Source organism: Pangasianodon hypophthalmus, chromosome 5 (genome assembly GCF_027358585.1).
Source record: "Pangasianodon hypophthalmus isolate fPanHyp1 chromosome 5, fPanHyp1.pri, whole genome shotgun sequence".
Lineage (NCBI taxonomy): Eukaryota > Metazoa > Chordata > Actinopteri > Siluriformes > Pangasiidae > Pangasianodon > Pangasianodon hypophthalmus.
Genome location: NC_069714.1, coordinates 15242852 through 15265990, shown reverse-complemented (window position 1 = coordinate 15265990; position 23139 = coordinate 15242852). Strand labels below are relative to the sequence as shown.

At 39.9% G+C, this 23139-nt stretch overlaps 2 protein-coding genes across 4 annotated transcripts in view; one reads left to right on the top strand and one right to left on the bottom strand.

The window, feature by feature from the left end:
* The first annotated feature begins 938 nt into the window (after positions 1-938).
* dipk2b (divergent protein kinase domain 2B) lies at positions 939-5344 on the top strand. The gene is made up of 5 exons (XM_026912806.3): positions 939-1459; positions 1811-2075; positions 3019-3192; positions 3740-4028; positions 4988-5344. Exons 1-5 carry the CDS (start codon positions 1236-1238, stop codon positions 5332-5334), a joined length of 1299 nt encoding a protein of 432 aa, XP_026768607.2. The 5' UTR covers positions 939-1235; the 3' UTR covers positions 5335-5344.
* Positions 5345-5438: 94 nt separating this feature from the next.
* Positions 5439-23139, bottom strand: part of kdm6a (lysine (K)-specific demethylase 6A) — a 41060-nt gene continuing 23359 nt past the window's right edge. For 2 of the 3 annotated variants that reach the window (XM_053234057.1, XM_053234059.1), the window contains 21 exons: positions 22824-22950; positions 22235-22333; positions 21659-21878; positions 21203-21337; positions 19894-20034; positions 19729-19806; positions 19529-19633; positions 18986-19396; positions 18104-18822; positions 17145-17274; positions 14491-14596; positions 13414-13619; positions 9548-9609; positions 9362-9436; positions 8802-8950; positions 8517-8631; positions 8180-8367; positions 7810-7951; positions 7510-7636; positions 6542-6712; positions 5439-6410 (listed from right to left, as the gene is read on the bottom strand). In XM_053234057.1, the coding sequence (XP_053090032.1) occupies positions 6381-6410; positions 6542-6712; positions 7510-7636; positions 7810-7951; positions 8180-8367; positions 8517-8631; positions 8802-8950; positions 9362-9436; positions 9548-9609; positions 13414-13619; positions 14491-14596; positions 17145-17274; positions 18104-18822; positions 18986-19396; positions 19529-19633; positions 19729-19806; positions 19894-20034; positions 21203-21337; positions 21659-21878; positions 22235-22333; positions 22824-22950 (3536 nt within the window). In that variant the 3' untranslated portion in view covers positions 5439-6380. The remainder of the gene's footprint in view (positions 6411-6541; positions 6713-7509; positions 7637-7809; positions 7952-8179; positions 8368-8516; positions 8632-8801; positions 8951-9361; positions 9437-9547; positions 9610-13413; positions 13620-14490; positions 14597-17144; positions 17275-18103; positions 18823-18985; positions 19397-19528; positions 19634-19728; positions 19807-19893; positions 20035-21202; positions 21338-21658; positions 21879-22234; positions 22334-22823; positions 22951-23139) is intronic. The other variant, XM_053234058.1, reaches the window with a different exon arrangement.

The following is a 23139-nucleotide window of genomic DNA, read 5'->3' as shown; positions in this document are numbered from 1 at the left end:
TTGTAGCATTACATGTTCCAGCATGACAGTGCCCCCGTGCACAAATCAAGCTCCACGACGACATGGTTTGCCAAAGCTGGTGTAGAAGAACGTAAGTGGCCTGCACAGAGCCCTGACCTCAACCACCCTGAACACCTTTGGGATGAAATGCAACGCTGACTGCAGCCCAGGTCTACTCACCTAATATCAGTGCCCGACCTCACTAATGCTCTTGTGGCTGAACAAGCACAAATCCCCACAGCCACGCTCCAAAATCTAGTGGCAAGCCTTCCTATAATAACAGCAAATCTGGAATGGGATGTTTAAAAACAAACTTTTGGCCATGTTATCTTTGTGATGACATGTGCACATGAATTAATGATGTGTGAAAATCCCATGTAAAAATAAATGAATACTGTGGGGAGGAAAATCACTAATGAAGAAACTGAATCATGTGATAAAATAATGTAAAAATATAATAAGTGGGTGAGAGATCACTCATTTCATTCATTCATCTTTAGTAACCGCTTTATCCTGGCCAGGATCACGGTGGACATGGAGCCTATCCCAGGAGCACTAGGCAATGTTTTTGGGAGGTGGCAGGAAATGTGGACACAGGGTGAACAGAACCACCACACAGACAGTAAGCTGCTGTCACCCATGTGAAAGATTAACATGTAAAAATAAATCACGAAATGAATTAAAAAATGAATCGTGAGAAAACTTGTGAAAATAAAAGTGTGTACTACATGTGAAGTATCTAAATAGTATTTAAAATATTTTAATGTGAATCATGTGACGTTTCTGTAAGGGAGTGGACAGGGACCACCACAAGACCATCACTAACCAGATATTATCTGGGTGAGAGCATGCATTTCTGAACTAAAGCTCTGGATGAAAAAAACCTTTCAGATTAAACACAGACAAAAGAGAAATATTACTAGTAGGCCCCCAATCTCAATTATTCAGACAGTCTCATTTGTCTGTTGCATAAAAAGTTGCACACAACTACACAAGACAGTGTTCGACTCGGGTCATATACAACCCAGGATCCATTCATCCACAGGGAGGAAGAGTTTCTATGACAACAATGGTTATCAGTATCCTCCATGTGTTTCCTGTGGAGGTGTGGCATTGCGTGCCAGTGGTCATGCAGATATTGTTCTCTCAGTATAGTGGCCATAGATCTAAGACCTTAAACGCTGTAGTGTGGTGTTTATGTCCTGAGCTGCTGGAGGTTTGTACACCATGCCGGGATGGCACTGAGGAGTATTTCGTCCATGGCCTCTACAGAAGCGATGGTAGGAGCATGGTGGCACAGTTGGTTTCTGTGCTTGGGGCTGCCTCTGGTGGTCTCAAATCCTTCACCTGTACCATCACAGGGAACCAACAGCTTTACACGAGAATTCCTGGGTCTGGATAAATGCAATGCCTGTGTGGGCACTTCCATATGCAAGAAGCTTTACAAAGAGCAAATAAGGTAAGGTGGTGATTGAGATTTAAAAAGCTGTATTTTTAGGGAGCTATTTTTTTCCTTTCTCTTTTCAAACATATACACTACAGTTCACACAACAATAACAGTATAAAACAAGTGTTAATATCACCACTAAATCTACAACACTGAAGGAAAGATTTGAAGGCAGATTCAAATATCACGATTTGTGATTTCTAAGTAAACTTTCAAATAGATTACATATATTACGTTCTTTTTCCATCAGTGATTGCACATATCTTCCTAAACTACAGAGAGTTTCGCACAAAAAGTGCCAACTGGTTTGATTAAACTAAAGTATGTGGAGTCTAACAGGAAATTCACTTGACTTCACACTAGGTTTGAAAGGTGGCTGTCTCCTCAACTGCATTTACTCTCAGATAACAGGACATCTTATGAGGGAAATTACACAGATGATTCGGAAACCTGGCGGCCCGTGGTGCTGTCACGCCTGGTTTCCCCCGACCTGCACCAGCTGGCTGACAAAAGCATTTGCATCTCAGCAGGCAAAAGGAAATCCTGCAGCATTGAGGCAGTTCTGAGAGCAACGCCACGTTTCCAGAATTTGGCCAACTCCAATATCCTGTTACCCAGTATAGTGCAGGTCTGTCTCTGTCTGTGCAGTTCTGAGCTTTACGCAATTCACCTTAATGTACAGGTGTCAGGTTGAGCTACTTCACCTACTTTGAACACACGATTAAATTTCTTTATTACTGTATTTTTCTAAGAGCCTTTTCATGAAAAAATTCCCATAGAAAATACACTGATCAGCCATAACAAGAAAACCACTGGTGAAGTGAATAATATTGATCATCATTACAATGGCACCTGTCAAGAGGTGGGATATATTAGGCAGCAAGTGAACAGTCAGTTCACGAAGTTGATGTAGGCAGTGTGATGCACTGGGCAATGTTCTGCTGGGAAACTTTTGGGTCCTGGCATTCGTGTGGATGTTACTTTGACACATACCACCTACCCAAACATTGTTGCATGAACAAGTACACCCCTTCATTGCAATAGTATTCCATAATGGCAGTGGCCTCTTTCAGCAGAATAATGCGCCCTGCCACACTGCAAAAATTGTTCAGGAATGGCTTGAGAACATGAAAGGCGTTTACTTGGCCTCCAAGTTCCCCAGATCTCAATCCAATCGAGCATCTGTGGGACGTGCTGGACAAACAAGTCCGATCCATGGAGGCTCCACCTCACAACTTACAGGACTTAAAGGATCTGCTGCTAACGTTTTGGTGCCAGATACCACAGCACACCTTCAGAGGTCTTGTGGAGTCCATGCCTTGCCAGGTCAGAGCTGTTTTGGCGGCACAAGGGGGACCTACACAATATTAGGCAGGTGGTTTTAATGTAATGGCTGATCAGTGTACATTCAATATACCTACAGTGGCAATGATTTTGGTGCAGCTGTCTTTGCTCCAGGTAGCCTTCCCTTCAGCTGCATCTGCCCTGAGCTAGCAGGATGGCTTATGAAGGGAACTACATGAACAATTCTGAAGAGACTGCTGCAATGTATACTAACCCCCTGTTCTCAGGGTCTGGTCACTCCAATGCTGCGCTGTCCATCTCAGAGGCTGCTGAATCGAATTGTGCACCGCTACTTTGAGGTAGCTGATGTGGGCAGTGTCCAGATGAAGCACTTCACCAATAAGGACAAGCTCAGACTACTCTATACACTGGCTGTCAATCAACAGCCTCTTCTACTACAGGTATAAAACAACATTATCTTAGTTTCCACATGCTCATTACCAATGCTAAGAATGTTACAATCTTTGAAGGAGGGGGAGAAAAAGAAGGAAAAAAAAAAAAAAAAAAAGTGTCCATTTATGTTGTCCCTTTGGGAGAATTCTTAGAGGTTACCAGAAAAGGTAATTCAGAAACAGTTCTCCAGAACCACTAACTTTTCAAAGAACCCTTCAGTAACTGTTCTTTTGTTCTGTAAGTGCATATAAATTGCTATACTCCACTTAACTGTGTAGTATCTGTTACTCTCTTAGCAAAAAAAAGATTCTATGTGGCTTTCTAACTGGGTTCATCAGTTTCTCTCTCTAAAGCAACCCCTACATTCAACAGCTAATTGTTTACTTTTTAGGGGAAAAAATCTATGTAGACGCACTTTAAAATGCTAGAACCAAACTCGCATAACCCTTAGGACATTTTGAAATATTACAAAGTGACTCAGTTGTTGAGTAGGCTATCTTTTGTGAATAATATCTAACCAGCTTCCTCCTCCCCACCCCTGCTGTGTTGCTGTAGATGTTTCCAGGGACCGAGGGCTGGCCCTTCCCGCGCTATCATGGTTCCTGTGGCAGGCTGATGGTGTGGGCGGGCTGCAGACCCCTGAAGAGCCTGTACCCATCACCACTGGCACACAGATCTGACGCTGCCTACCAGATCCTCCACATTACCCAGAGCTTGGCCTCCAATAGCCTCCACTTCCACCTTTACTACACCAACGTTTCAGAGGACATATTTGGCATAGCAGAGGATGGAAGGCTCTTCATCATGGACGCCAGCACAATCGGGATCATCGACCTGCAGGAGGGTGAGGCACTTTAAAAGAATACTTCTGCTAATCTGAGCATTAGGAAGTGGACTCTCTAATTAGCAGTTTTCACTTCCACAATATCCATTCACTTAGAATGCTTTTTGCACATGGACTTGGAAAAAAGGGACACTTTGAAGTAAGCATAGAGTTTTAGCTGTTTTTAAAAAAAAAAAAAAAAAAAGAAAAAAAAAAAAAGAAAAAAAAAAATCCACAGACCCCTGCAACCCACATTTATTTTATGAATTATTCAGATATTACAAATATGTACAATGATACTCTGGCTATTTATTGGTGCTTTTGTTCCTGAACCTTCCACCAGCAGAACACATTAGGTCCAAGCTGACAGTATTTATAGACTCATTTGTTTTTGAGTTATGAGATTTTGATTAAACTCATTTAATTCAAGTCACCAGTTAAACAAAAAATAATAATAAATAAATAAATAAATAAATAAATACAGACCCACTGGATATGCTGCATGTACCCCACTTTGAGAACCACTGATCTTGAAGACATATGGAGGGGGGGACCCTTTACTCAAGATTATGTGCATGCTGGACTGATCTGATTGTACTTTTAGTATTTACAAGTTGGAATATAACTGCTACTTGTAGAAGTCTAAGGTACTTGGGAAATAACTACACAAGGGAACTAGTACAGGAGGCCTTTATCATCACACCAGAATTGAATCAATCCTATATCATATAAGACCTAAAATGACAAGATATAAAGTGAATCGTACATTACAGATTATTAACTGGTGAAAGAGTATGATTATATCTTTTTTACTTAAAGGGCTACTTTGCAAACTCTGCTTTGTTTTGGTCAGCTTAGGACAGAGAGCTGTATGCCTGCTATGATCTTAGGCCTTCTGCCTTATTCATGACATTATGCTTCTAATGAGTAATATGCAGGTAGGTAATAACACTGTAATAACATCCACATACCTTCTATAGGATTCCACACTGAGGCAGACCCACAGGAGAATCGCACAGACGTGTTCTCGTGTCTGAGCGGTTCCTGCATAAGAACTCCTCCCTGTGACAGCGTTCGTCCCTCTCAGAGCTTTACCTTGCTCTGTAGATACGTCCTGCCCAAACTGCTCACTTCTACAGATGTGCAATCGTCTGGACTGCCCAGTATAGCCATCGCAGAGCTGACTGTATGTGCAGACCGAACACAGACTGATCAGAGGATACACAAAGCTGTTCAAATCCTTAAGGACACACTACATCCCTTCAGGCCATGCAATATCGATTATGGATACAGGTATCCTGAATGCAAGTACAGTGACAAGTTCTAGAGCATCAGTTCCAACAATAAATCCCAATACTGTGAGAACTATATGCACTGCATAGGTTTCACGCAGCATAGATTATACAGTTCACATCACACAAAATAGCCACATTTCCATTCAAACTGTTTAATAACTCAAACACCTGTCAAACAATTTGACAGTGTTCTCCGTACATTTCTTACGAAACAGTTTAATCCATGTATAGAAAACATAAGAGAAATGGTAAAACAACGCTGCTCCATAAAATTTAATGGCGTGTACTCTCAAAAAATAACAGCATTCCATCAACAAATATTTTCAAGCAATAAATACACATTTATAAATAGTGTAAATTTACAAGATTAGAAACATAACAAAAAGTACAAATTAAAGTTTACTCATTAGCCATGTGCAACCCATGTTTCTTTGTGACTTGGCTGTTTTTCCCTTACTATATATATATATATATATATATATATATATATATATATATATATATATATACACACTAACATATAAACTGATAAAAAAAAAATGAATTACCTTCACATTATAATTCTCTTTTTTCAGTTTCATTGCCTAAAGAAATTTAAGAAAGACCAGCTACCCTAGTACTCATTTAGTAGAGAAAGAAATTCAAGGAACTATGGTCATGTATCACCCCATACATAAATCACTTAAGAAAGGAAAGAAATTCATTAGATTCAAAACAAAAGAAAAGAAAGAAAAGGAAACAGACACATCAGTAGTTTGAGCAATTTTGCCAGTTGTAATATATATATGATTTTTCACTGATTTGTCCTTTGTATATAGTTTGCCTTTTCCCTCTAAGGAGTGGTGCTGAGCCAGTCAAAACAGTCCGAGAATAGATTGGAGAGGTGCCCACTGCCCACTCCAGACCAGTGGGGGTGACACTCTGTATTTGGGTTGCATAGACAAACAATTTAGCGCCAGCAGCCTTGTGCTATTTGCTACAGAAACCAGTGGTGTGGAACTGGGTCACTACTCCTGAATATCAGAAAGAGTTATGTTGCGTTCCAGGGGTTTATCCTCAGAACTTGTTAATGTTAATGTCAAGACGTGGAGGAAGGCAGAGGTGAAGCCTGTTGAGAAAAGAGTAAACCAAATTAGCTAAATTAAGTACTTATAACAAACTGCTTACTAGAAGAGTATTATCATGAAAGGCAAGACAAACCTTGAACAATATTTGAATGAATTAAAGACAGTGACTCACTAATGTGAACTGGTCGTAGACCTGCATGAGATCCTCTATCTTATACTGCTCCAAAACTACAAAGTTGTCAAGGTTCGGACTGCCTCGACGAGCACAATCCTGACAATGCACCACGTATGTCTTCCGCGAGTTGCTCTCACTGGTGACAAACAGTAGGTTAAAGACCTCAACCTAAAAAGAAGACCATCAAATCACAAAAATGATTAAAAACATACAACCACTCACACACAGTTTGTTTTGCCCTTATTCAGCAATCGTAGAAACGAGTGCAGATTTGAGCACCCAGACTGACGTATGAACAAATCTGTGCAAATCTGCTGAAATTCACATGTGCTCTAGCCAGATGGGAAAATCATGTATGAAATACACCAAAGATGAAACTAATAAATAAGGAAGCTGTTGGGGGAATCTGCATATGGCTGTGTTATGACGAGTTTGACCGTATGCATCTCTGATGAATGAGGGCCCTTGCGATGAAGTATTGGTAATGCAGAGCCTCCTGGTGGTGCAAGATGGGACAGAGAGCCATGGCCATTGTTTACATCTGTTGTTAATAAACTCACACAGAAACACTGTTCAGAATCTGGGGTTGAAAACAGTGAGTCATTAATGTCTCGATCTGGACGGAAGTAATATATTTGTTATCTTAAGATATTTTGTCTGTTAATAAAATTCCTGAAGTAGTTTAACAGCTGTTGGCTGTGCAAACCATGATGTACAAGAGAATGTATGTGTTGATTTAAATTGATCAAATTACAAGTAAGTTCACCATACAAACATTTGCAAAATTCTCTACTCAATTTGCATATAGTCATTTGCGAAACCAAAAGAAGCAGTGTCGCAATAATCAAAAGTATAGCCCAGGGATCATCTCATTGTCTTACATTAGAAGATCTACAGAAATTATTTATTATATTGAAAGATGTTTGACAGTAGCACAGTTCTCTAGACTAAGTGCCACCCCATACCTCACAAATGCTACAGTAGTGTGCTGGCTCGTCCTTGGTCCTCCCATGCCACACCAGCTCCCTGCCTGCAGCTATCAGTGCCTCCCTGAGCATCTGACACTGCTTCAGTGTCTTCAGCAAACAGTACCTGCCACCACAGAGAAACACATGATCATAATGACTACAACCAATCCATGTTTCATAGTTTAAACTCACCTGAAACACTACCTAAAACAAATTAATTACTCGAAGATGTTAATTATAAGTGGTATGAGAAGGATATGTTCTTGGCACAGTGTTTTGTACATCAGGATGACTCACTTGATCATCTCAAAGAGCTTGTGGTCCGATACTTTAATGTTTCTGGCCAGGTTCCAAGAGAGGTGAATCATAGGAACGATGGATTTGACACTCTGGAGTTTGTTCCACTCATAGCGCTCCACTGCCAACTTGTACTGATGTGCTGAAGAAAGAGAGGGAAATATTGCTTTATATGTTAATGACAAATCACAGAATTTTCATTTACATTTCGTAACCTTCATAAGGTTCTATCTCCCATTCAATTTTAACTCAAACTTAAATACAAAAAAACTTAATACAAAAAAAATGTTAAAAATCACAATTTGTAAAAGCATATTTTTATGTACAAGAGGTTTGGCAGTATCAAAAACAATACATTTTTTATAGTTACCGGTGAGAGGGCCTACATTCCAGGCTACATTATTGCACCAGCCAATGGCCTGCACCCAGTGTACTGTGCCTGTGTTTAGCCACACCAGGTCTCCTGGTCTCTGGATGAAGCGATACACTGGCACATTAGCTTCATACAAGTCTTCCAGGTTAGGCCACCATGAGCCCATCAGGAAATTTATGTTATTCCTACATAATTAAGAAACAATCGACACACAGGTCAATATACATGTAGCATATAATGGTGTACGAAATTTCAATGTAAAACAGTAAAAGACTAATCGATTGTTATATCATTTAGTGTCTCGTGTGACAGTATATGGTTTTAACCAACTTACTTCTCACAAAAGTCATTCAGAACACCCCAGTACGACTCGGGCACAGCAAACCACTCGCAGTCTCCTGGGCCGATGTTAATGTTGACTGAACAGAAATTGTTGTTTTCTTGATGACCTGAACCAAAATATCAGTGGCACATCAGCTTTTGAAAAATACTGAACATTTAACATATTTATCATATTATATTTAATATTAACATATACATATTATATTTATGGTACATGCATGGCATCAGACATTGCACAAGTAGCGAGTGTGTGTGCGCGCATGCACACATCACAGACCTGGTGTCCTGCTTCCTGGGACCTTCATATAGAGCTGGACAGTATTCATGCCCAGGATGGTATGGCCCACATGAGTGAGCAGGTTCCCTGCAGAAACGACGCGGGCAAATGCAGGCAGCTTACTCAACTCAGCCAGCTGTAGCTTCCACCTGAATCACACAGAGGAAATGTGATAAAACATCACAGCTAACGTGTACACACTGCTCACACCATTCTCCTTCAACAATGCTCTGACTCCAAATTCTATATGCAAAAAAAAGGCATTTCACATTAACAGACGCTTCTTCTTCTTCAGTATGCATCTGTTACTGATGAAGATGAAGATTTATTTCTTCTACTGCAAATTGGAATTTTAATATAAACAAAGTATGTAGTGTCACAGGTTACAGGTTTCTCTGGACTATTCAAAAGGATTTTTCTAGAATACAGTTGTGTGGCCCAATCTGAAGATCTGGACAGTTGAATTACTGCAATAAACAATGCTACCAAACCAAAGCGTTAAAAATGATAATGGTCTGAATTAAGTCCTTCCTTTCAACATAGAGTCAACACACACTTACTTTCGCTCGTCTGACAAGTCAATGTTTGTCCCAAACTTAATATGCTTAAAGGGACCTCTCCGTCGTCGTACCAAACTGGGGCGGAAAGAAAAAAAAAAAAAGATACAAGAGTTTTATTTAATCAGGGATGCATTTGAGATGTAGTATTGCAATGGCCTGTATGGGCTTTAGCATATGAAGCCTTACTTTTCTGCAGGAGCTGATTCTGTGTCTGAGTGCTCCTTTTGTCCTTTCTTTTCATTCTCCTCCTGAAAATGAGTCAAAGAGAGACAGAATCATTATGAAGTCTTTATCAAGTAATATACATGGTACTTTGTCTTCCATTTGCAAAGACTGCTAAGGAAAATTCAAACGTCAAACAAAAAGCAAATTAAATTAATTGTTTGAAACAGCACAACACTGGTAACGCAGACTTGTTAAAACTTGTTTAGAATACCATTAAGCTGAATGACTGCCAAACAGAGGTAGATATGATCCAAGATTTCCTGTGTGCATTGTGGGGGGAAATATACCGAGCCACACTGCAAGGGGGAAGAGACTAGACAGCAGAGGTCACTCTCTCTCTCAACAATGCCACACCAAGTCATCTACTGCAAACAAGACGTATTTTCATGCTTGGGTTTTTCCACAGCTCCTATCTGCTTGCACCGAGAGTATTGCTGCTTTTGACTAGAGGTTGTAACTTGTAAATCCTGACCTTAGACCAGGCAAAACAAACAAAAGGCCCCCCTTAAAAATCAGAATTCCTACTCAGGAACTTGGGGTGGTCTTCTCAACTCCCAGTTACTCCAAGTTCAGAAAGTGATGTCAAATCAACATGGCTGTGGACAGTGTCAGAAATAAATAACCTTTAATTGAAGTGTGCTATATATACACACAAGTATTTGCTTTAGATCAATCTACATGCACACATATTAGGTTCTTAAATCTACAACATTGACTATACAGATCACTGTTTTGAGGAGGAAAATATGCATCACTTATCAGTCAGCTAGATAGCTTGTTGCTAACAAAAGGTGAACAGAGAGGCATCCATGTTTTCTTCCCACTTTGCAGCTCAAATGCATGGAGTTCAAAAATGATGCTATTCCATCCCCCCTTTGTAGGTGAGTCAAATGCAGCATATATTTGTGGGGTTTTTTCCTCAAGATCACTACAACAAACACACACACACACACTGCAAATCCTGACAGCCCTTTGACAGCCTTTGTCTCAGAAGCCACTCAGAGCAAGTAAAGGAAGTAAGAGAGACTTTCTGAAGTGACTTAACATAACATGGCAAGTCTATTCTTCTTAGTGGGCTTAAAGCACTAGCAAGAAATCAGCAACCAAAATATGAACTTCTTTGGCCCAATTAAAATCAACTGATATATGATCAAATATCAGAGCTTTATTACCATATACACTATATAGCCAGAAGTATGTGGACGCCTGACCACAACCCCACATGTGGGCCTTCCACAGACTTCTGCCACAAAGTTGGAAGCAGACAATTGTCTAGAATGTCTTTGTATACTGTAGCATTACAATTTTCCTTCACTGGAACTAGGGGCCCAAGCCTGTTCCAGCATGACAATGTGCCTGTGCACAAAGCAAGGCTCACAAATATATGGTCTGCCAAGGTTGACATGGAAGAACTCGAGTGGCCTGCACAGAGCCGTGACCTCAACACCACTGAACACCTGTGGGATGAACTGGAACGCAGACTGCGGGCCAGACCACCTCACCAAACATCAGTGCCTGACCTCAATAATTCTCATCAATTCAATTCAGTTTTATTTGTACAATGCTTTAAACAATGAACATTGTCACAAAGCAGCTTTATAAAAATATATAAATTCAGGATATAAACTTTAAATTTATGAATTTATCCCTAATGAGTAAGCCAGAGGCGATGGTGGCAACAAAAAAACTCCCTGAGACGATCGAGAAACCTTGAGAGGAACCAGACTCAAAAGGGAACCCATCCTCATCTGGGTGACACTGAATAGTGCAATTATAAATAATTCCCTTCTATAACTGTATACTATATGGTCAAAAAGTGCAGTTGTGTAACCACGAAAGTTCATTATAGTTTACACATGAAGTCTATTTTGTTGAAGTCAACTGTTCACTGATGGAGACTTGAGTGCAAAACTGTTAGTGGGAGTTTGTGGGAATTGCGAGTCCTAAAGCTACCATAGCAATCATAGTCCCAAGCCATCATAGCAAAACTTTTGATATCAACTGCAGTCTAAAGCCATCTTGATGGTTTCTAAGTGGTACCATCCTCAGTAATCTCATGTAAACTTTAGGCTGTCCATGTGGAGTCATCCTCAGCAGCAGAGAGTGGTTTCCAAGTGATGAGAAATCCAACCATAAGTAGTCTACTCTTGGGGCAGAATGAGCAAATCCCCACAGCCACATTCCAAAATCTAGTGGAAAGCCTTGCCAGAAGAGTGAAGGCTGTTATAGCAGCGAAAGGAGGGAAGGGAAACTCCAAATTAATGCCATGCTTTTGGAATAGGATGTTCAACAAGCACAAATGGGTGTCATGGTCCGGTGTCCACATACTTTGTATGTGGCCACATAGTGTATACTGAAAATAAAAACAACTCATTTCTGGCAAGAAAAACCTTCTTAAAGAGCTAAAAGATCACAAATCACAATTATTTGAGCTAACTTTTTGATTTAACAATCATATTTCACAAGCATGTAGTCAACTACACCGAATGTGTTTGTAAAAGTAAGGTTAATTACCAACAAGTTTATAAATATAAATCGTTCTGCCATTACACTTCAATCATTAGTGTTAGTCAAAGTGTTTAAACTATTAACTACATGTGACTTTTTAGGCACTATCACTATAACTTGGCTTAGTGCTAATTTAAGCACAGCTAGTTTAAAGACTCAACACTGGGTGTGACAGTTTGGTTTATGATTTAAAAAAAATAAATAAATAAACATTTAACAGTGATTGCCAACCAAAACATTAATACCCCCAAAGAAGACTGGGGCCAAGCAGAAGCCAACAACAATAACAAATCAGTCGTTCATAGTGAACTCAATTGTTTCCACCAGGACAGTACAATCAGTCAAAACCTGTTAATATTCCTCAGCGTTAATCATTCCATTGTTTTTTGCCTATCCCTTCATCTTAGGCTAAAACGACACCCCAGACAATAAGAAAACTAACTCCATGATTCACAAGAAGGCTGCACAGGGACATCGTCGCTTGTTACCAGCGCTTACTCTGACATTTTGCAACCTGTCAGTTCCAACTAATCACTTCAACACAGGCATCTCTGGTTGACTGCTTCCTTTATGGTCTTTAACGGAATACAGTGTCTTCTGTTCTGCCTTTCTACAAACCAGCTAAACAGTCTAGTGCTATTAAGAACATTTTTCTAGTATGCTAAGCCTAATAACAACAAAGCCTTTCAGGATAGCATGAAGACACTAGGCCTGTTGCTGGGCTCTGCTCAGTTGATCCACCACTGTTACTTCAGAGCTGGTTCCACATGTACTGTTACAGATGTTTCCTTTGTCTAAAGCCAATTTCCCCCTTTTCTGGTTCAATCTGACAAGTTCTCTCCTAATGAACCAAATGTGGTCATGAGCAGTTAGGCTGGGGGTGGGGCCTTACAAATGCTTATGAGGCAGCATCATGTTGTGGCCATGTGACAACATCTTGTGATATGCTACCCTCTGATACTCTCATATCAAACATATAGTAATTACTTGAATCAGCATCACCTAATTTCAGCTACTTAGTATAAATTATGTGTGTTAGATGATCATTATGCACGTTAGTTAACGAAAAACTTGTAACAGCAAATGCTGACAATTGTGATTTTGAACACATCACTGAAAGATTTAATTGCCTATGCATGTGCTTCTAGAGGGTGTTTGGCTAAACGGTTAATGAAACAAAGCTTTGTAACAAGAACAGATATGATCAAACTGATGAAAATGAGACTGATGACCTTTACTTAAAAAAAATCAACATTCACTCACACAACATGCAACTCTAATGGCTTCAATGATGGGTAAGAAGAGCAGGTGGTACTTACACGCAGCGACTCTTGGAAAGAGGAGGCCTGGTACTGCGCATATTTGGAGATAGTGGTATGGGATCGGCTACTCTCGCAGCGCCATGTCTTCCTGGTGCCAGTTATGTCCCAGTTCTCATCAGTGGGCTGGGAGAACTGGGTCCTCACTTCCACCAGGTGATCTGGGTTTGCCTCCACCAAGGTCTTAGTGGAGAACAGACCAAGGTCTGAGGCACAGGAGAGAGGAGGGAAGAATGGAAAGAGAAGCATGTAATTAGCGAAATCCCCAATACACCCAGTCACATCAGACACATCCAGGCAATGCTAGTAACTCCATTCAAAGATTTAAACCTTGGAACAAAATAAGTTATTTAAAACCAATAAACTTTCTCAAGCTGAAAAAATAAGAAATCAGAATTACACAGAATAAAAAAGCACCGGCAGTATGACAAGTTGGCAGCATGGTATTAGACTGAATGCATGTGAATGTGTTCAAATGAATGCACATCTGGAGAAAAGCCAGGCAGCCAATTACGTGATGAGTATAATGACATACCAGCACACTGAGGAGATGACAGGTACTCACTGCAACCTTAAGGACACTAATTAACTAACGCGTGTGTCAAATAAGGTATCAGTGTATATAAGGCCATATTTCCACACCTTATTAATCATCTATTATTATATATTAAAGCAAAACAAATTCTCTCAGTGGCAAAATCAGAGCTCATGGCCACCAGTCAAAATGCAGGCCGCAGGCCTTAAGGTGGGAAGTGCTGCTGAGTGAACTATCCAAATGTAGCTGTTGTGCTTTTTGAGACGCTACCTGTAATGACAATTTTAGCTTACAGGTGGTGCTGTTGCCTTGTATGATCTTATAATGTACAAAACACACACAGTAAGAAGTCCACTCTCACTGGCAGCTTCAGACAACTAAATATCCCAAGCTCTCCAACTTGTAATTAAACCACCCAACAGCTAATACACACTCAGCTGTTTCCCAGAATGGGTGATATGTGCTTAAAGCCACAGAGAAAACTTCAAACAGATACAAACAGATATACAAACCCAGAAACACAGACACACAAACACACATACCCAGCTTAAGTGCTCCAGCAAGGCCTCGGATAACTGTAACAGGATTGGCCGCATTAGTGCAGAACTGGTGAAGTGGGGGGAAGAACGCATCCCTCTTGCTCTCCAACTGTGAGAAGTTTAAAAACAAGAGTTAAACCCAAAGTTTTTTGAAACAACAAATGCTGCCAGGTTTTGAGAATTTCCCTTTGATTGTGACCTTTCTAAGAGGCAACATGCAGTGAGACCCAATTTGTTGAGAAAAGTATGACATAAAACCATGCATAACCTCTACCCCACTTCCTCTAAATGCATATATTTAAAGAACATCTAATGTTTGTCTGGTTTTACACTGAGCTTAAATCCAGTCGTGCAGTGCCATAACCTTGCAGTTTAGTGTTTTCCTACTAATTTATGTAGTATTAAAAAGGCTAAACCCAAATATTCTGTAACAAAAAGAAAATAAAGACTTAATACACTTTAATAATTTCACAAAAGAAACCAACAGTAGAACACAAATGATATAAAATGACATAAAATGATCTTTTGTTGGACATGGCTCCCATTAAATCTAAATAAGGAACGTGAAACATATACTGTATCAACATTAACAATTAACAATTAACCTGTTTACAGTGTACAGACTAAGTAAAAAAAAATGGCCCATTCCAAATAATAAACGAGGAAGACCAAAATGCTTGTGCAAAAGACTGACACGTAATAAAAATGATAACTTATGGATGATTATCAAGTTACATTTCTAAGGACAGTTTTTTTCACCACTTTAATATACATATATATATATTTTTTTTTTTTAACTTACACCCATAATAAGGTATAGTATTAACTTTACTGATGAATGAAAGCATGGGGATAAATGATAAATGATCAACAAATCCACTGGGTTTACTACCCCTATCACACTCTAGGCTACTTGAATTTTCCCTCTCAGCAAAGCTAGCTAGTGGAGTGGAGCTGTATAAACTTATACAGATTGCACCTAGCATTGAGGCCGTTATTGTCACCTTAAATTAAAGGTCTAAAATACAGCTTTCATGGGGACGTCTGTAATCACATTAGCAATTTTGCCAATTTTGTTTTACTGATGGCTATGTAAACACTAGTCGACTTGCCTTATGGACTTTATATACCAGACTTTACCATTTCCCCAAACCTCAGATGCTTTTATTTAGTTTTGCTGATGGTTTGATTAGGTATAAGACAATTTTGTTGTTGAATATCGTGATACAAAATACTGATAAGACAAATTTCTGAGGTATTGCCATACATCCATTTAATATTTATGATGAGCTCTACCTCCTCTTATACACTAGGCAGCAACACCAGAGGCAGTAGCATAGACAGCAGGAAGTTTGCGCGGGGGTACTTCACTGCCTCGAAGCACGCTTACTTAATAGTCCAACAAGTTAAGCTAATCAGAAGGAAGCGTTATGGCGCACGTCAAACACAAGGCCTGCAGGGCAAATCTGGCCTATAGCCTTATTTCATTTGGCCCGTGGAAACTTATATAAAAATATAATAACAAAAATACAGAAACAGCCCATAACACACTACTGCTCAACATTACACACTATCCAGAATGCACAGCAAATCTGTAGAGTAGCCATCTGAAGGGTAGTTACCGTAAACCGCAGTATATACGTGCACACTGGTTTCTACCATGGCTGGCTTGACCACAATCTGAATTTGGGTTAAAATCAGCGCCTGTGTGCGGCACTTGAAGTAGGCCACATTCATGTCTAAAAATGATTCAGAAGCACGTTGTGTGTTGTGCTGACAGTGGCGTAACCAGAAATGAATTTCGGAGGGACGAGAAAACATATTAAATAAACTCACAATTGTTTTGCTCATATGTACAATTCAACTGGGAAGTGTGATGCGCTCGTGCATTTAAGACGGATGTCAGAAAGCAGCAGGAGGGGTGATGACATGAATTTGTTATTCTACCTTCAAACAATCTTTCCATATTATATATTGTTGCCAAGAAATACATCTGACACTGAAAATGATTAAAATGTAAATAATAGGAGAAAGTTACAACTTATAAATCCTGATCTACTTTTCTTACAATACAATGTATTGAAATTGCAGTGGTTCAATTTGTTGACATTTCAAATAAATGTATTAAAATGTAATATTTTATTTGTGTCAATATCATCTCTATAAGCCTGTATAGGGACACGTCTCGTATCGTGCCTTTAATGTATCATGTCATGCCTAGTCCTGATTTTGTTTCTGGTTTGCAGTTACTTAGATATAGTGATATATAAAAACTTTAGTGTCAAGAATTGATTATTCAACCTGTTAAATTACATTAAATTAAAATTTCTAATGTATTTAATTATTGTATTTTGTTGAATTTTTAGAACATTCATTGACTTTCTAATCGTCCGCTAAAGTTAAATTATACCTTATACACTAAATTGTACAGTGCTGTGGCCTTACAAGTCTGGAGTGCTACGTGTAGGCATTTTGTCTGATTCGATTGTGAGAGTCTTCTAACCCCTTAACAGACACGTCCTACGGCTTAAACCATCAGTTTTCACAGGACCAAAAATTGTCCTGGCTTAAGTCCAAGACTTGAGCCAAGCCAACAATTTTATAAATCATCACCAACATGTCACCAATGAAGCAAAAAAAGAACATGATATACTCACATAAATACTAGGGGTAGGGGGGTTGAGTTTGTCCTTTGGTAGTGGAGGGAAGGGTGAAGGAGGTACCCTTGGAGGGGGACATCTGTCCAATAAGATGCTACTCGTGGATACACCATTTTTCCCAAGGTGTCTGCAGGAGGCGAGAAAAACACCTTCCCATTTTAACACTTCTATTACAGTGAATTACACAAAAATGGCAGTAATTTATCAGGTCAAGTGTTGCAAAAGAATTATCTTTATATTCGTCCGATGATTTTGATACAATGAAGTCTTTGTATTTGAGAAAGCTTAGAAAATCTCACAGCATGCAACAACGGCACAAATGTGTCATCATGCATTAACACCTCTACTGACAAAGCTAAGTACGCAGGATCAAACGCCCAAAAAAAGATCAGTAAAGCACTCAGTAGAAGAAAATGTAATTAGTTAAACTTTTGACCCAGTAGCATTGATGAATCATTTAATTTTCTTTACATACATAACTGTCTATATATATATATATATACACATACTTCAATATATCTGATTTAAAAACGGTGTTCAGCTTCAGCACTTTCACAATATTGTACTATAGTTAGTGATATGCTATTTAATTAAGCCCAGTTAAGTGTTCTGTAGTATTAATTGATTAAAATGCTAGAAAGAAATGTTTAAATAAATATTTTTTAGTATTTAGTATATTTACAAAATAATCCAAACTAATTAATCAATTATCAAAATAATCCTTAGTTGAACGCCTAAATTATAATGTGTTTTTGAGTCCCTTCCTTTTGAATGCCTTCTTCACTTCATACAAACTGAAACATGCATTTCCCTCCTAGTGTGAAACTTAAATTAAGAAGTAACATGACAAGCTCCTGGGACCAGGCAATGTAACAGGCAATGTTATACGTTGCCCAGTCCTGGGAGCAACTAGCTTGAAAATTTTTAGTCATTTCATGACTGTCATTGGTGCCCACCTGCAGGCTTTAAGCACCTCCCTGGAGCTTGGGTAGATGGAGACAGATGCCCACGGAACAAGTGAAGGGGTGGGAGCTTTAGAGCAGACTAAAGGAGAGTCCACCTTCATTGGGCTTTGCGAGTCCTCCAGGCCTTTCCCATTGAGCCTGGGGCTGTTAAGGCTGCCAGCGCTGTTGTGCTCTGTGGATTTGGGTGAAGGTGTGGCTGTAGACATGGCCGAGCAGGGTGATGAAGCCACAGAGTTCTCCTGCATCTTAGAGCCCATTTGTAGGTGAATGCTGTTAACTGTTGTGCCAAGAGCAGCCACCCCACTGTCTTTACTAACATCATTACTATTGGCTTTTCCCATAAGCAAGGCCGAAAGCGGAAGATTGTCTGGACTGAGTTGAGCTGGTGAGCAGAGTTCGGGCACAGCAGCACCTGCCAGGCCCTGATGGACGTGATTAGGCCGTCCTGCAGTGGCAGTGCTGTTGGGCATCCCCGCCAAATGCCCATTTGAGGAAGGCATGCTCTCTTTGGTCGGAGCAGGGCCTTGCTGTCCACCTGAGGTAGAGGAGTGAGGGACAGGGGGAGAGGGAAGGGGATTGAGAGCCTCCTGTGCAGAATATCCACACTCATTTGGAACGCTGGTGCAGGTAGGTGGAGACGTCCCTGTGGAAGAAAGTGGCCGCTCACCATTGGGACCTGCTAAATGCGAACCTGGACTTTTGTTAAGCCCCTGTCAAAAACACAAGAAAAAGGAAATTAGTTATAAATAAAACAAACCATCACTGTAGCTTTGTGTGATAACTGGCAAGGCAATATTTCTGGTATTAGGGGGGGGAAAAAAATAGAAAACTTTCCCAGACCACTTACAGAAGAATGTGAGTGGGTTTTCTCACCTGAGTGGAGTTGACATGTTGGCTTTTCCACAGCTGATCATTCATTGTGCTGCTGCTGCTGGTAGGGGTTGCACAGTTACGAGGTAGTGCGTTTTGCTGCAGGTAAGGCACATTTCCATTGCTCCCCTGCCCTGGTAAGTGATTATTGCCCACAGAGTTTCTCTCTGTGTTAGCCAGGGCTCCAGCAGTACTGCAGGGGGAGGGGCTCGCAGGAACAGGTCCGTTGGCCATTGGCTGAAGGGTGCAGGGTGTACGAAATGAGGGCTGAGTGGTGTTGGGTGTGTTGGAGAGAGCAACTGGTGTATGGCGCGGTGATGGGAGCGATTTTGAATCAGGCAGTGATGGGTCACTTTTTGGACAAGGGCCGTTGGATAAGGTGGGCCGCACTTCACCAACAGCAGCCAATCTCATCTGTTCAAAGATGATGAATGAAAGTCTTACATGCTTACCATACTGCTAACCAGAAGTGATTAAGGATTACACAAAAATAGGACATAAAATTATGCAATGCAGGCAATTATTCATATGTAACAGCATACACACCTGCTGATGCTGCTGCATAAGAATGAGTTGTTTTTCCATCTGTTCTAACAATTGAAGCTGCACTGGCTTCAGGTTTGCTCTGTTAGCCCGCAAATATTCCAAGTGCTGTGAGTACAGAGGAAAGAGATGGTCAAGAATTAGTCCAATTATGCAAATAAGTGTACATTATACAGTTCCGGGGTGGGGGGTTAATTACCAACCTGAAGCTTCTGGGGAGTTAGGAACCAGTTTGGAACTTGCTGTTGGACTGGACTGTTGGTGCAGATATCAGCTGAGTTCTGTGCATATGTTGAATGAGGGAAACATGTAGTAAGGCTATGTAAAGTTTTTAACAGTTCTAAACTATATATGATGTTGTTCTTTACCTTGGATGGACTGGTAGTCCTCTTCCTCTTGCTAGGACTGGACTGGTCGACTGACTGGCTAGAGGAGAGCATGTGTGGAGGCAGTGACTGTGCTGGGAGCTGGGACTGACCTTCACCACGCTGATGAGATTTTCCTGCTTGCTATGGGTAAAAAAGGTCAAGACAGCAGCTTGTGAAGACAGCAGCTTGGAGGAGTTCAAACAGCAAAGGAGTTTCCTGGAGTTTATCTACATAGTCACTCTAAACCACTTACAAAAGGACTAGCTTTATTTTGGAAGATGTCTACCTTATAAGTCAATGGTGGTGAAAACAAAAATCAAGATTTTAGTCCCATGGTTTCCTTTTCATATGCTTTCCAAGCCTTGCACTATATCAAGTTTTTTCGTGGCAGTAATAATGGAACACTGACATGACCAATGAAAACCAAGCACATTAACACAATTTGCCACTGAAACATTGATAATGAACACTTCAGTGTCAAATAGCTGCTCGAGGAAAACAGTTAATAAGAACAGGGAGTTCATAATATATTTTACACCAACAGTCTCCTAATAATTGTCCCTCGGCATTCACAAATCCTGCATTCACCAGAGACCTCCAACTGATCTAGTGCATTGGTCACTATTTTCTGTTCATGTGGATCCCATGAACAGTAATGATGAATGATATGAGTGACTGAGTGAGCTGTTGTGTTGATGAAATCAAAAGTCAAATAAAATTAAATTGTTAAATCATCAAAGATTGAACCATGGATTACAAATTAGTGTAAAGAATAAAACATGGCGTGAAGCAGCATGTCCCGAAGTGTTTGCAATTTCCCAGCGATTTTTAATTTAATAACATATGTTTTAAATGCTAAATAACAAACGTTTTAATCTGTTTATTATTAGCCTTAGATTGCGTGGAACGTTCAAGAACACTCAAGTCCCTGTGAACGAGCGGTTACTACAGAAACGATAAAGTATTACAAGGAGTTGCATTAAAATAAATCAGTGATTTGACTTGCTGTTAGCACTTCTGTCTGAGCTCTGTCATTATTAAATATTGAAAAACACCGTCTGACCGATACGATTTGAAAATATAATAGCACTGTGGTATAAAAACCTTTAAAGTGAAATGGTAATATTTACGTGCAAACACTGAAGGTGTTCAAAGTGTGAAAGAAGTATTAGTATATATTAAACATTATCATAGAATACATCTAAAGCTCTTGGAGAAATGCATATTTGTTAACCCTATTAGAATCCTCATAAAGGGTGTGGGAAGTGGGGTGGATGTCTACAGGCCCGTCTAGCTGAGCTGGTCTCACCTGCTGTGCTGTGTTCAGGGCTCCCTGTCTGGAGGTAAGCTCTGCTGGAATTGGTAGGCTCCACGCCTCCTCAATACTAGGGAGCATTTTACTTTTACTCTGTAGACTACCTTGTTGTAGATTACACAACTGAGCCTAGAAAAGATGTGTAAAAATCACAGTTGGATTTATAAGTGGTTGATTATTAAAAAAAGAGCTCCATACATCAATCTACATATTTGAAAATCAAACATTCCAGGTCATGTAATGGAAGTATGTTGGGAAAGTAAAGATGGTAATGGCAAAGGCTTGGAAACAGCTCAGGTATAAAAATAAATTGTATGTGGATATAGACAAACACATGTACACAATGCACAGTTTGGAACAGAAAACACTAAACATAATCTGTATGTCAAATAGGACCCATAAAAATTTGAATATTAAGACATTATTATAGTCTAACACATTGGTCAGTACCTGTAGGCATTTAATACGGGCAGTGAGGGCAGTAACGTTAGAGCAGGACTTGCTGCAGGTGGCATTAATGTAGCATTTGATGGCATCCTGAGGCTGGTTGCAGGACTCATAGAGGGTTCCCAAATCCATCCAGGCAGCTGCATGGCTGTGGTCCAGCTGTACTGCGCATATATAGGCCTGAAGTGCATCCATTGGCTGGTTCTGCTGCTGATACAACACACTGGGGACGAGCGCAGCAGAAAGAAGGGAAGACAGTCATAAGGGAGTACAGAGAAACAGTCACATGAGATCGGACATGAAAAACGAAGTGGGAAGGTATGACTACGAAAACCAGAATCCCAATTAAGGACATAGCTATTGCAGTCAACTGGAGCTCAAATAGTAAATCTCTCAAGACATACTAAAAATGTAAGCTTTTAAATAACCAGTTGACATTTTTTAAATTTGCCAATTGTAGCAAAACATATATATGCCTTACAATGTTACAGAACTATACCTATCAGCTCCTGACAGCTCAATTACACCAACTAGTAATACTGTGTTTCCATATATCATGCCGTCATGATCAGTGCTTACCCTATTGAGCACCATGTATCAGCACTAGCCTCCGACTTATCAATGGATTGCCTGTATGAAATAAACGCATCCTGGACCTTTCCAATACTGGAGTAGCACCTGTGAGAAAGGAGAAGAAAGTCAGCATGATCATCCGACTGAGGTTTGCTCTGAAGTACTGAACATATAAACAGCACAGTTCTATGCTGTTATAGACTCAAAAACGATTCAATCCCGTGAGTTATCATACTACAACTAGCCTTGCCTAAAAACTCTAATTCCTTAAAGTATAATGTCAGCTACCAAGATGCACAGCTGACTTTGGATCTGACAGCCGAGTCTCCTGGGAAAACCAGACTGGTAGCAAACAAGCTTTGGTTAGCTCATGGTAATCAAACTGTTTTTAGGTTAATTAAAAATGTCAATAAAACATTTTTGTGAATCTGTATAATAAGTATCTCAATATCAGTGAGTAACAAATATATGCTTATATATAAAATGCTTGCCAAACCAATACATATCAGACAAGATCTCCATGCTTTTTAAAAAAAAAAAAAAAAAAAAAAAAAAAAAAAAAAAAAAAAAAAAAAAAAAAAAAAAGTTGTAGTACCTGCCCAGGAAGTACCAAGATTGTCCAGAGTCAGGATCTGTTTCCAGAGACTTCTGTAGACACTGAATAGCATAGCTGTCTTTGTTAGCTTTATCTCCTAGCTGTTCTACTGTGTGATGCATCCAGCCTGTAGGAGCATTGGAAATCATCAATCAAATTGATTATCACAGTCTACAATAATATGACCTACAAAAACCTAACAGTGCCTGTGCTGTAATGAACCCCTGACCAAGTTCACTTGGGAAAACTTCTGGACATGAAAAAGCTAGCGGTTTGCTTGCTTGCTCATCTTTGTCCATAAGGAGGTAACAGAAGA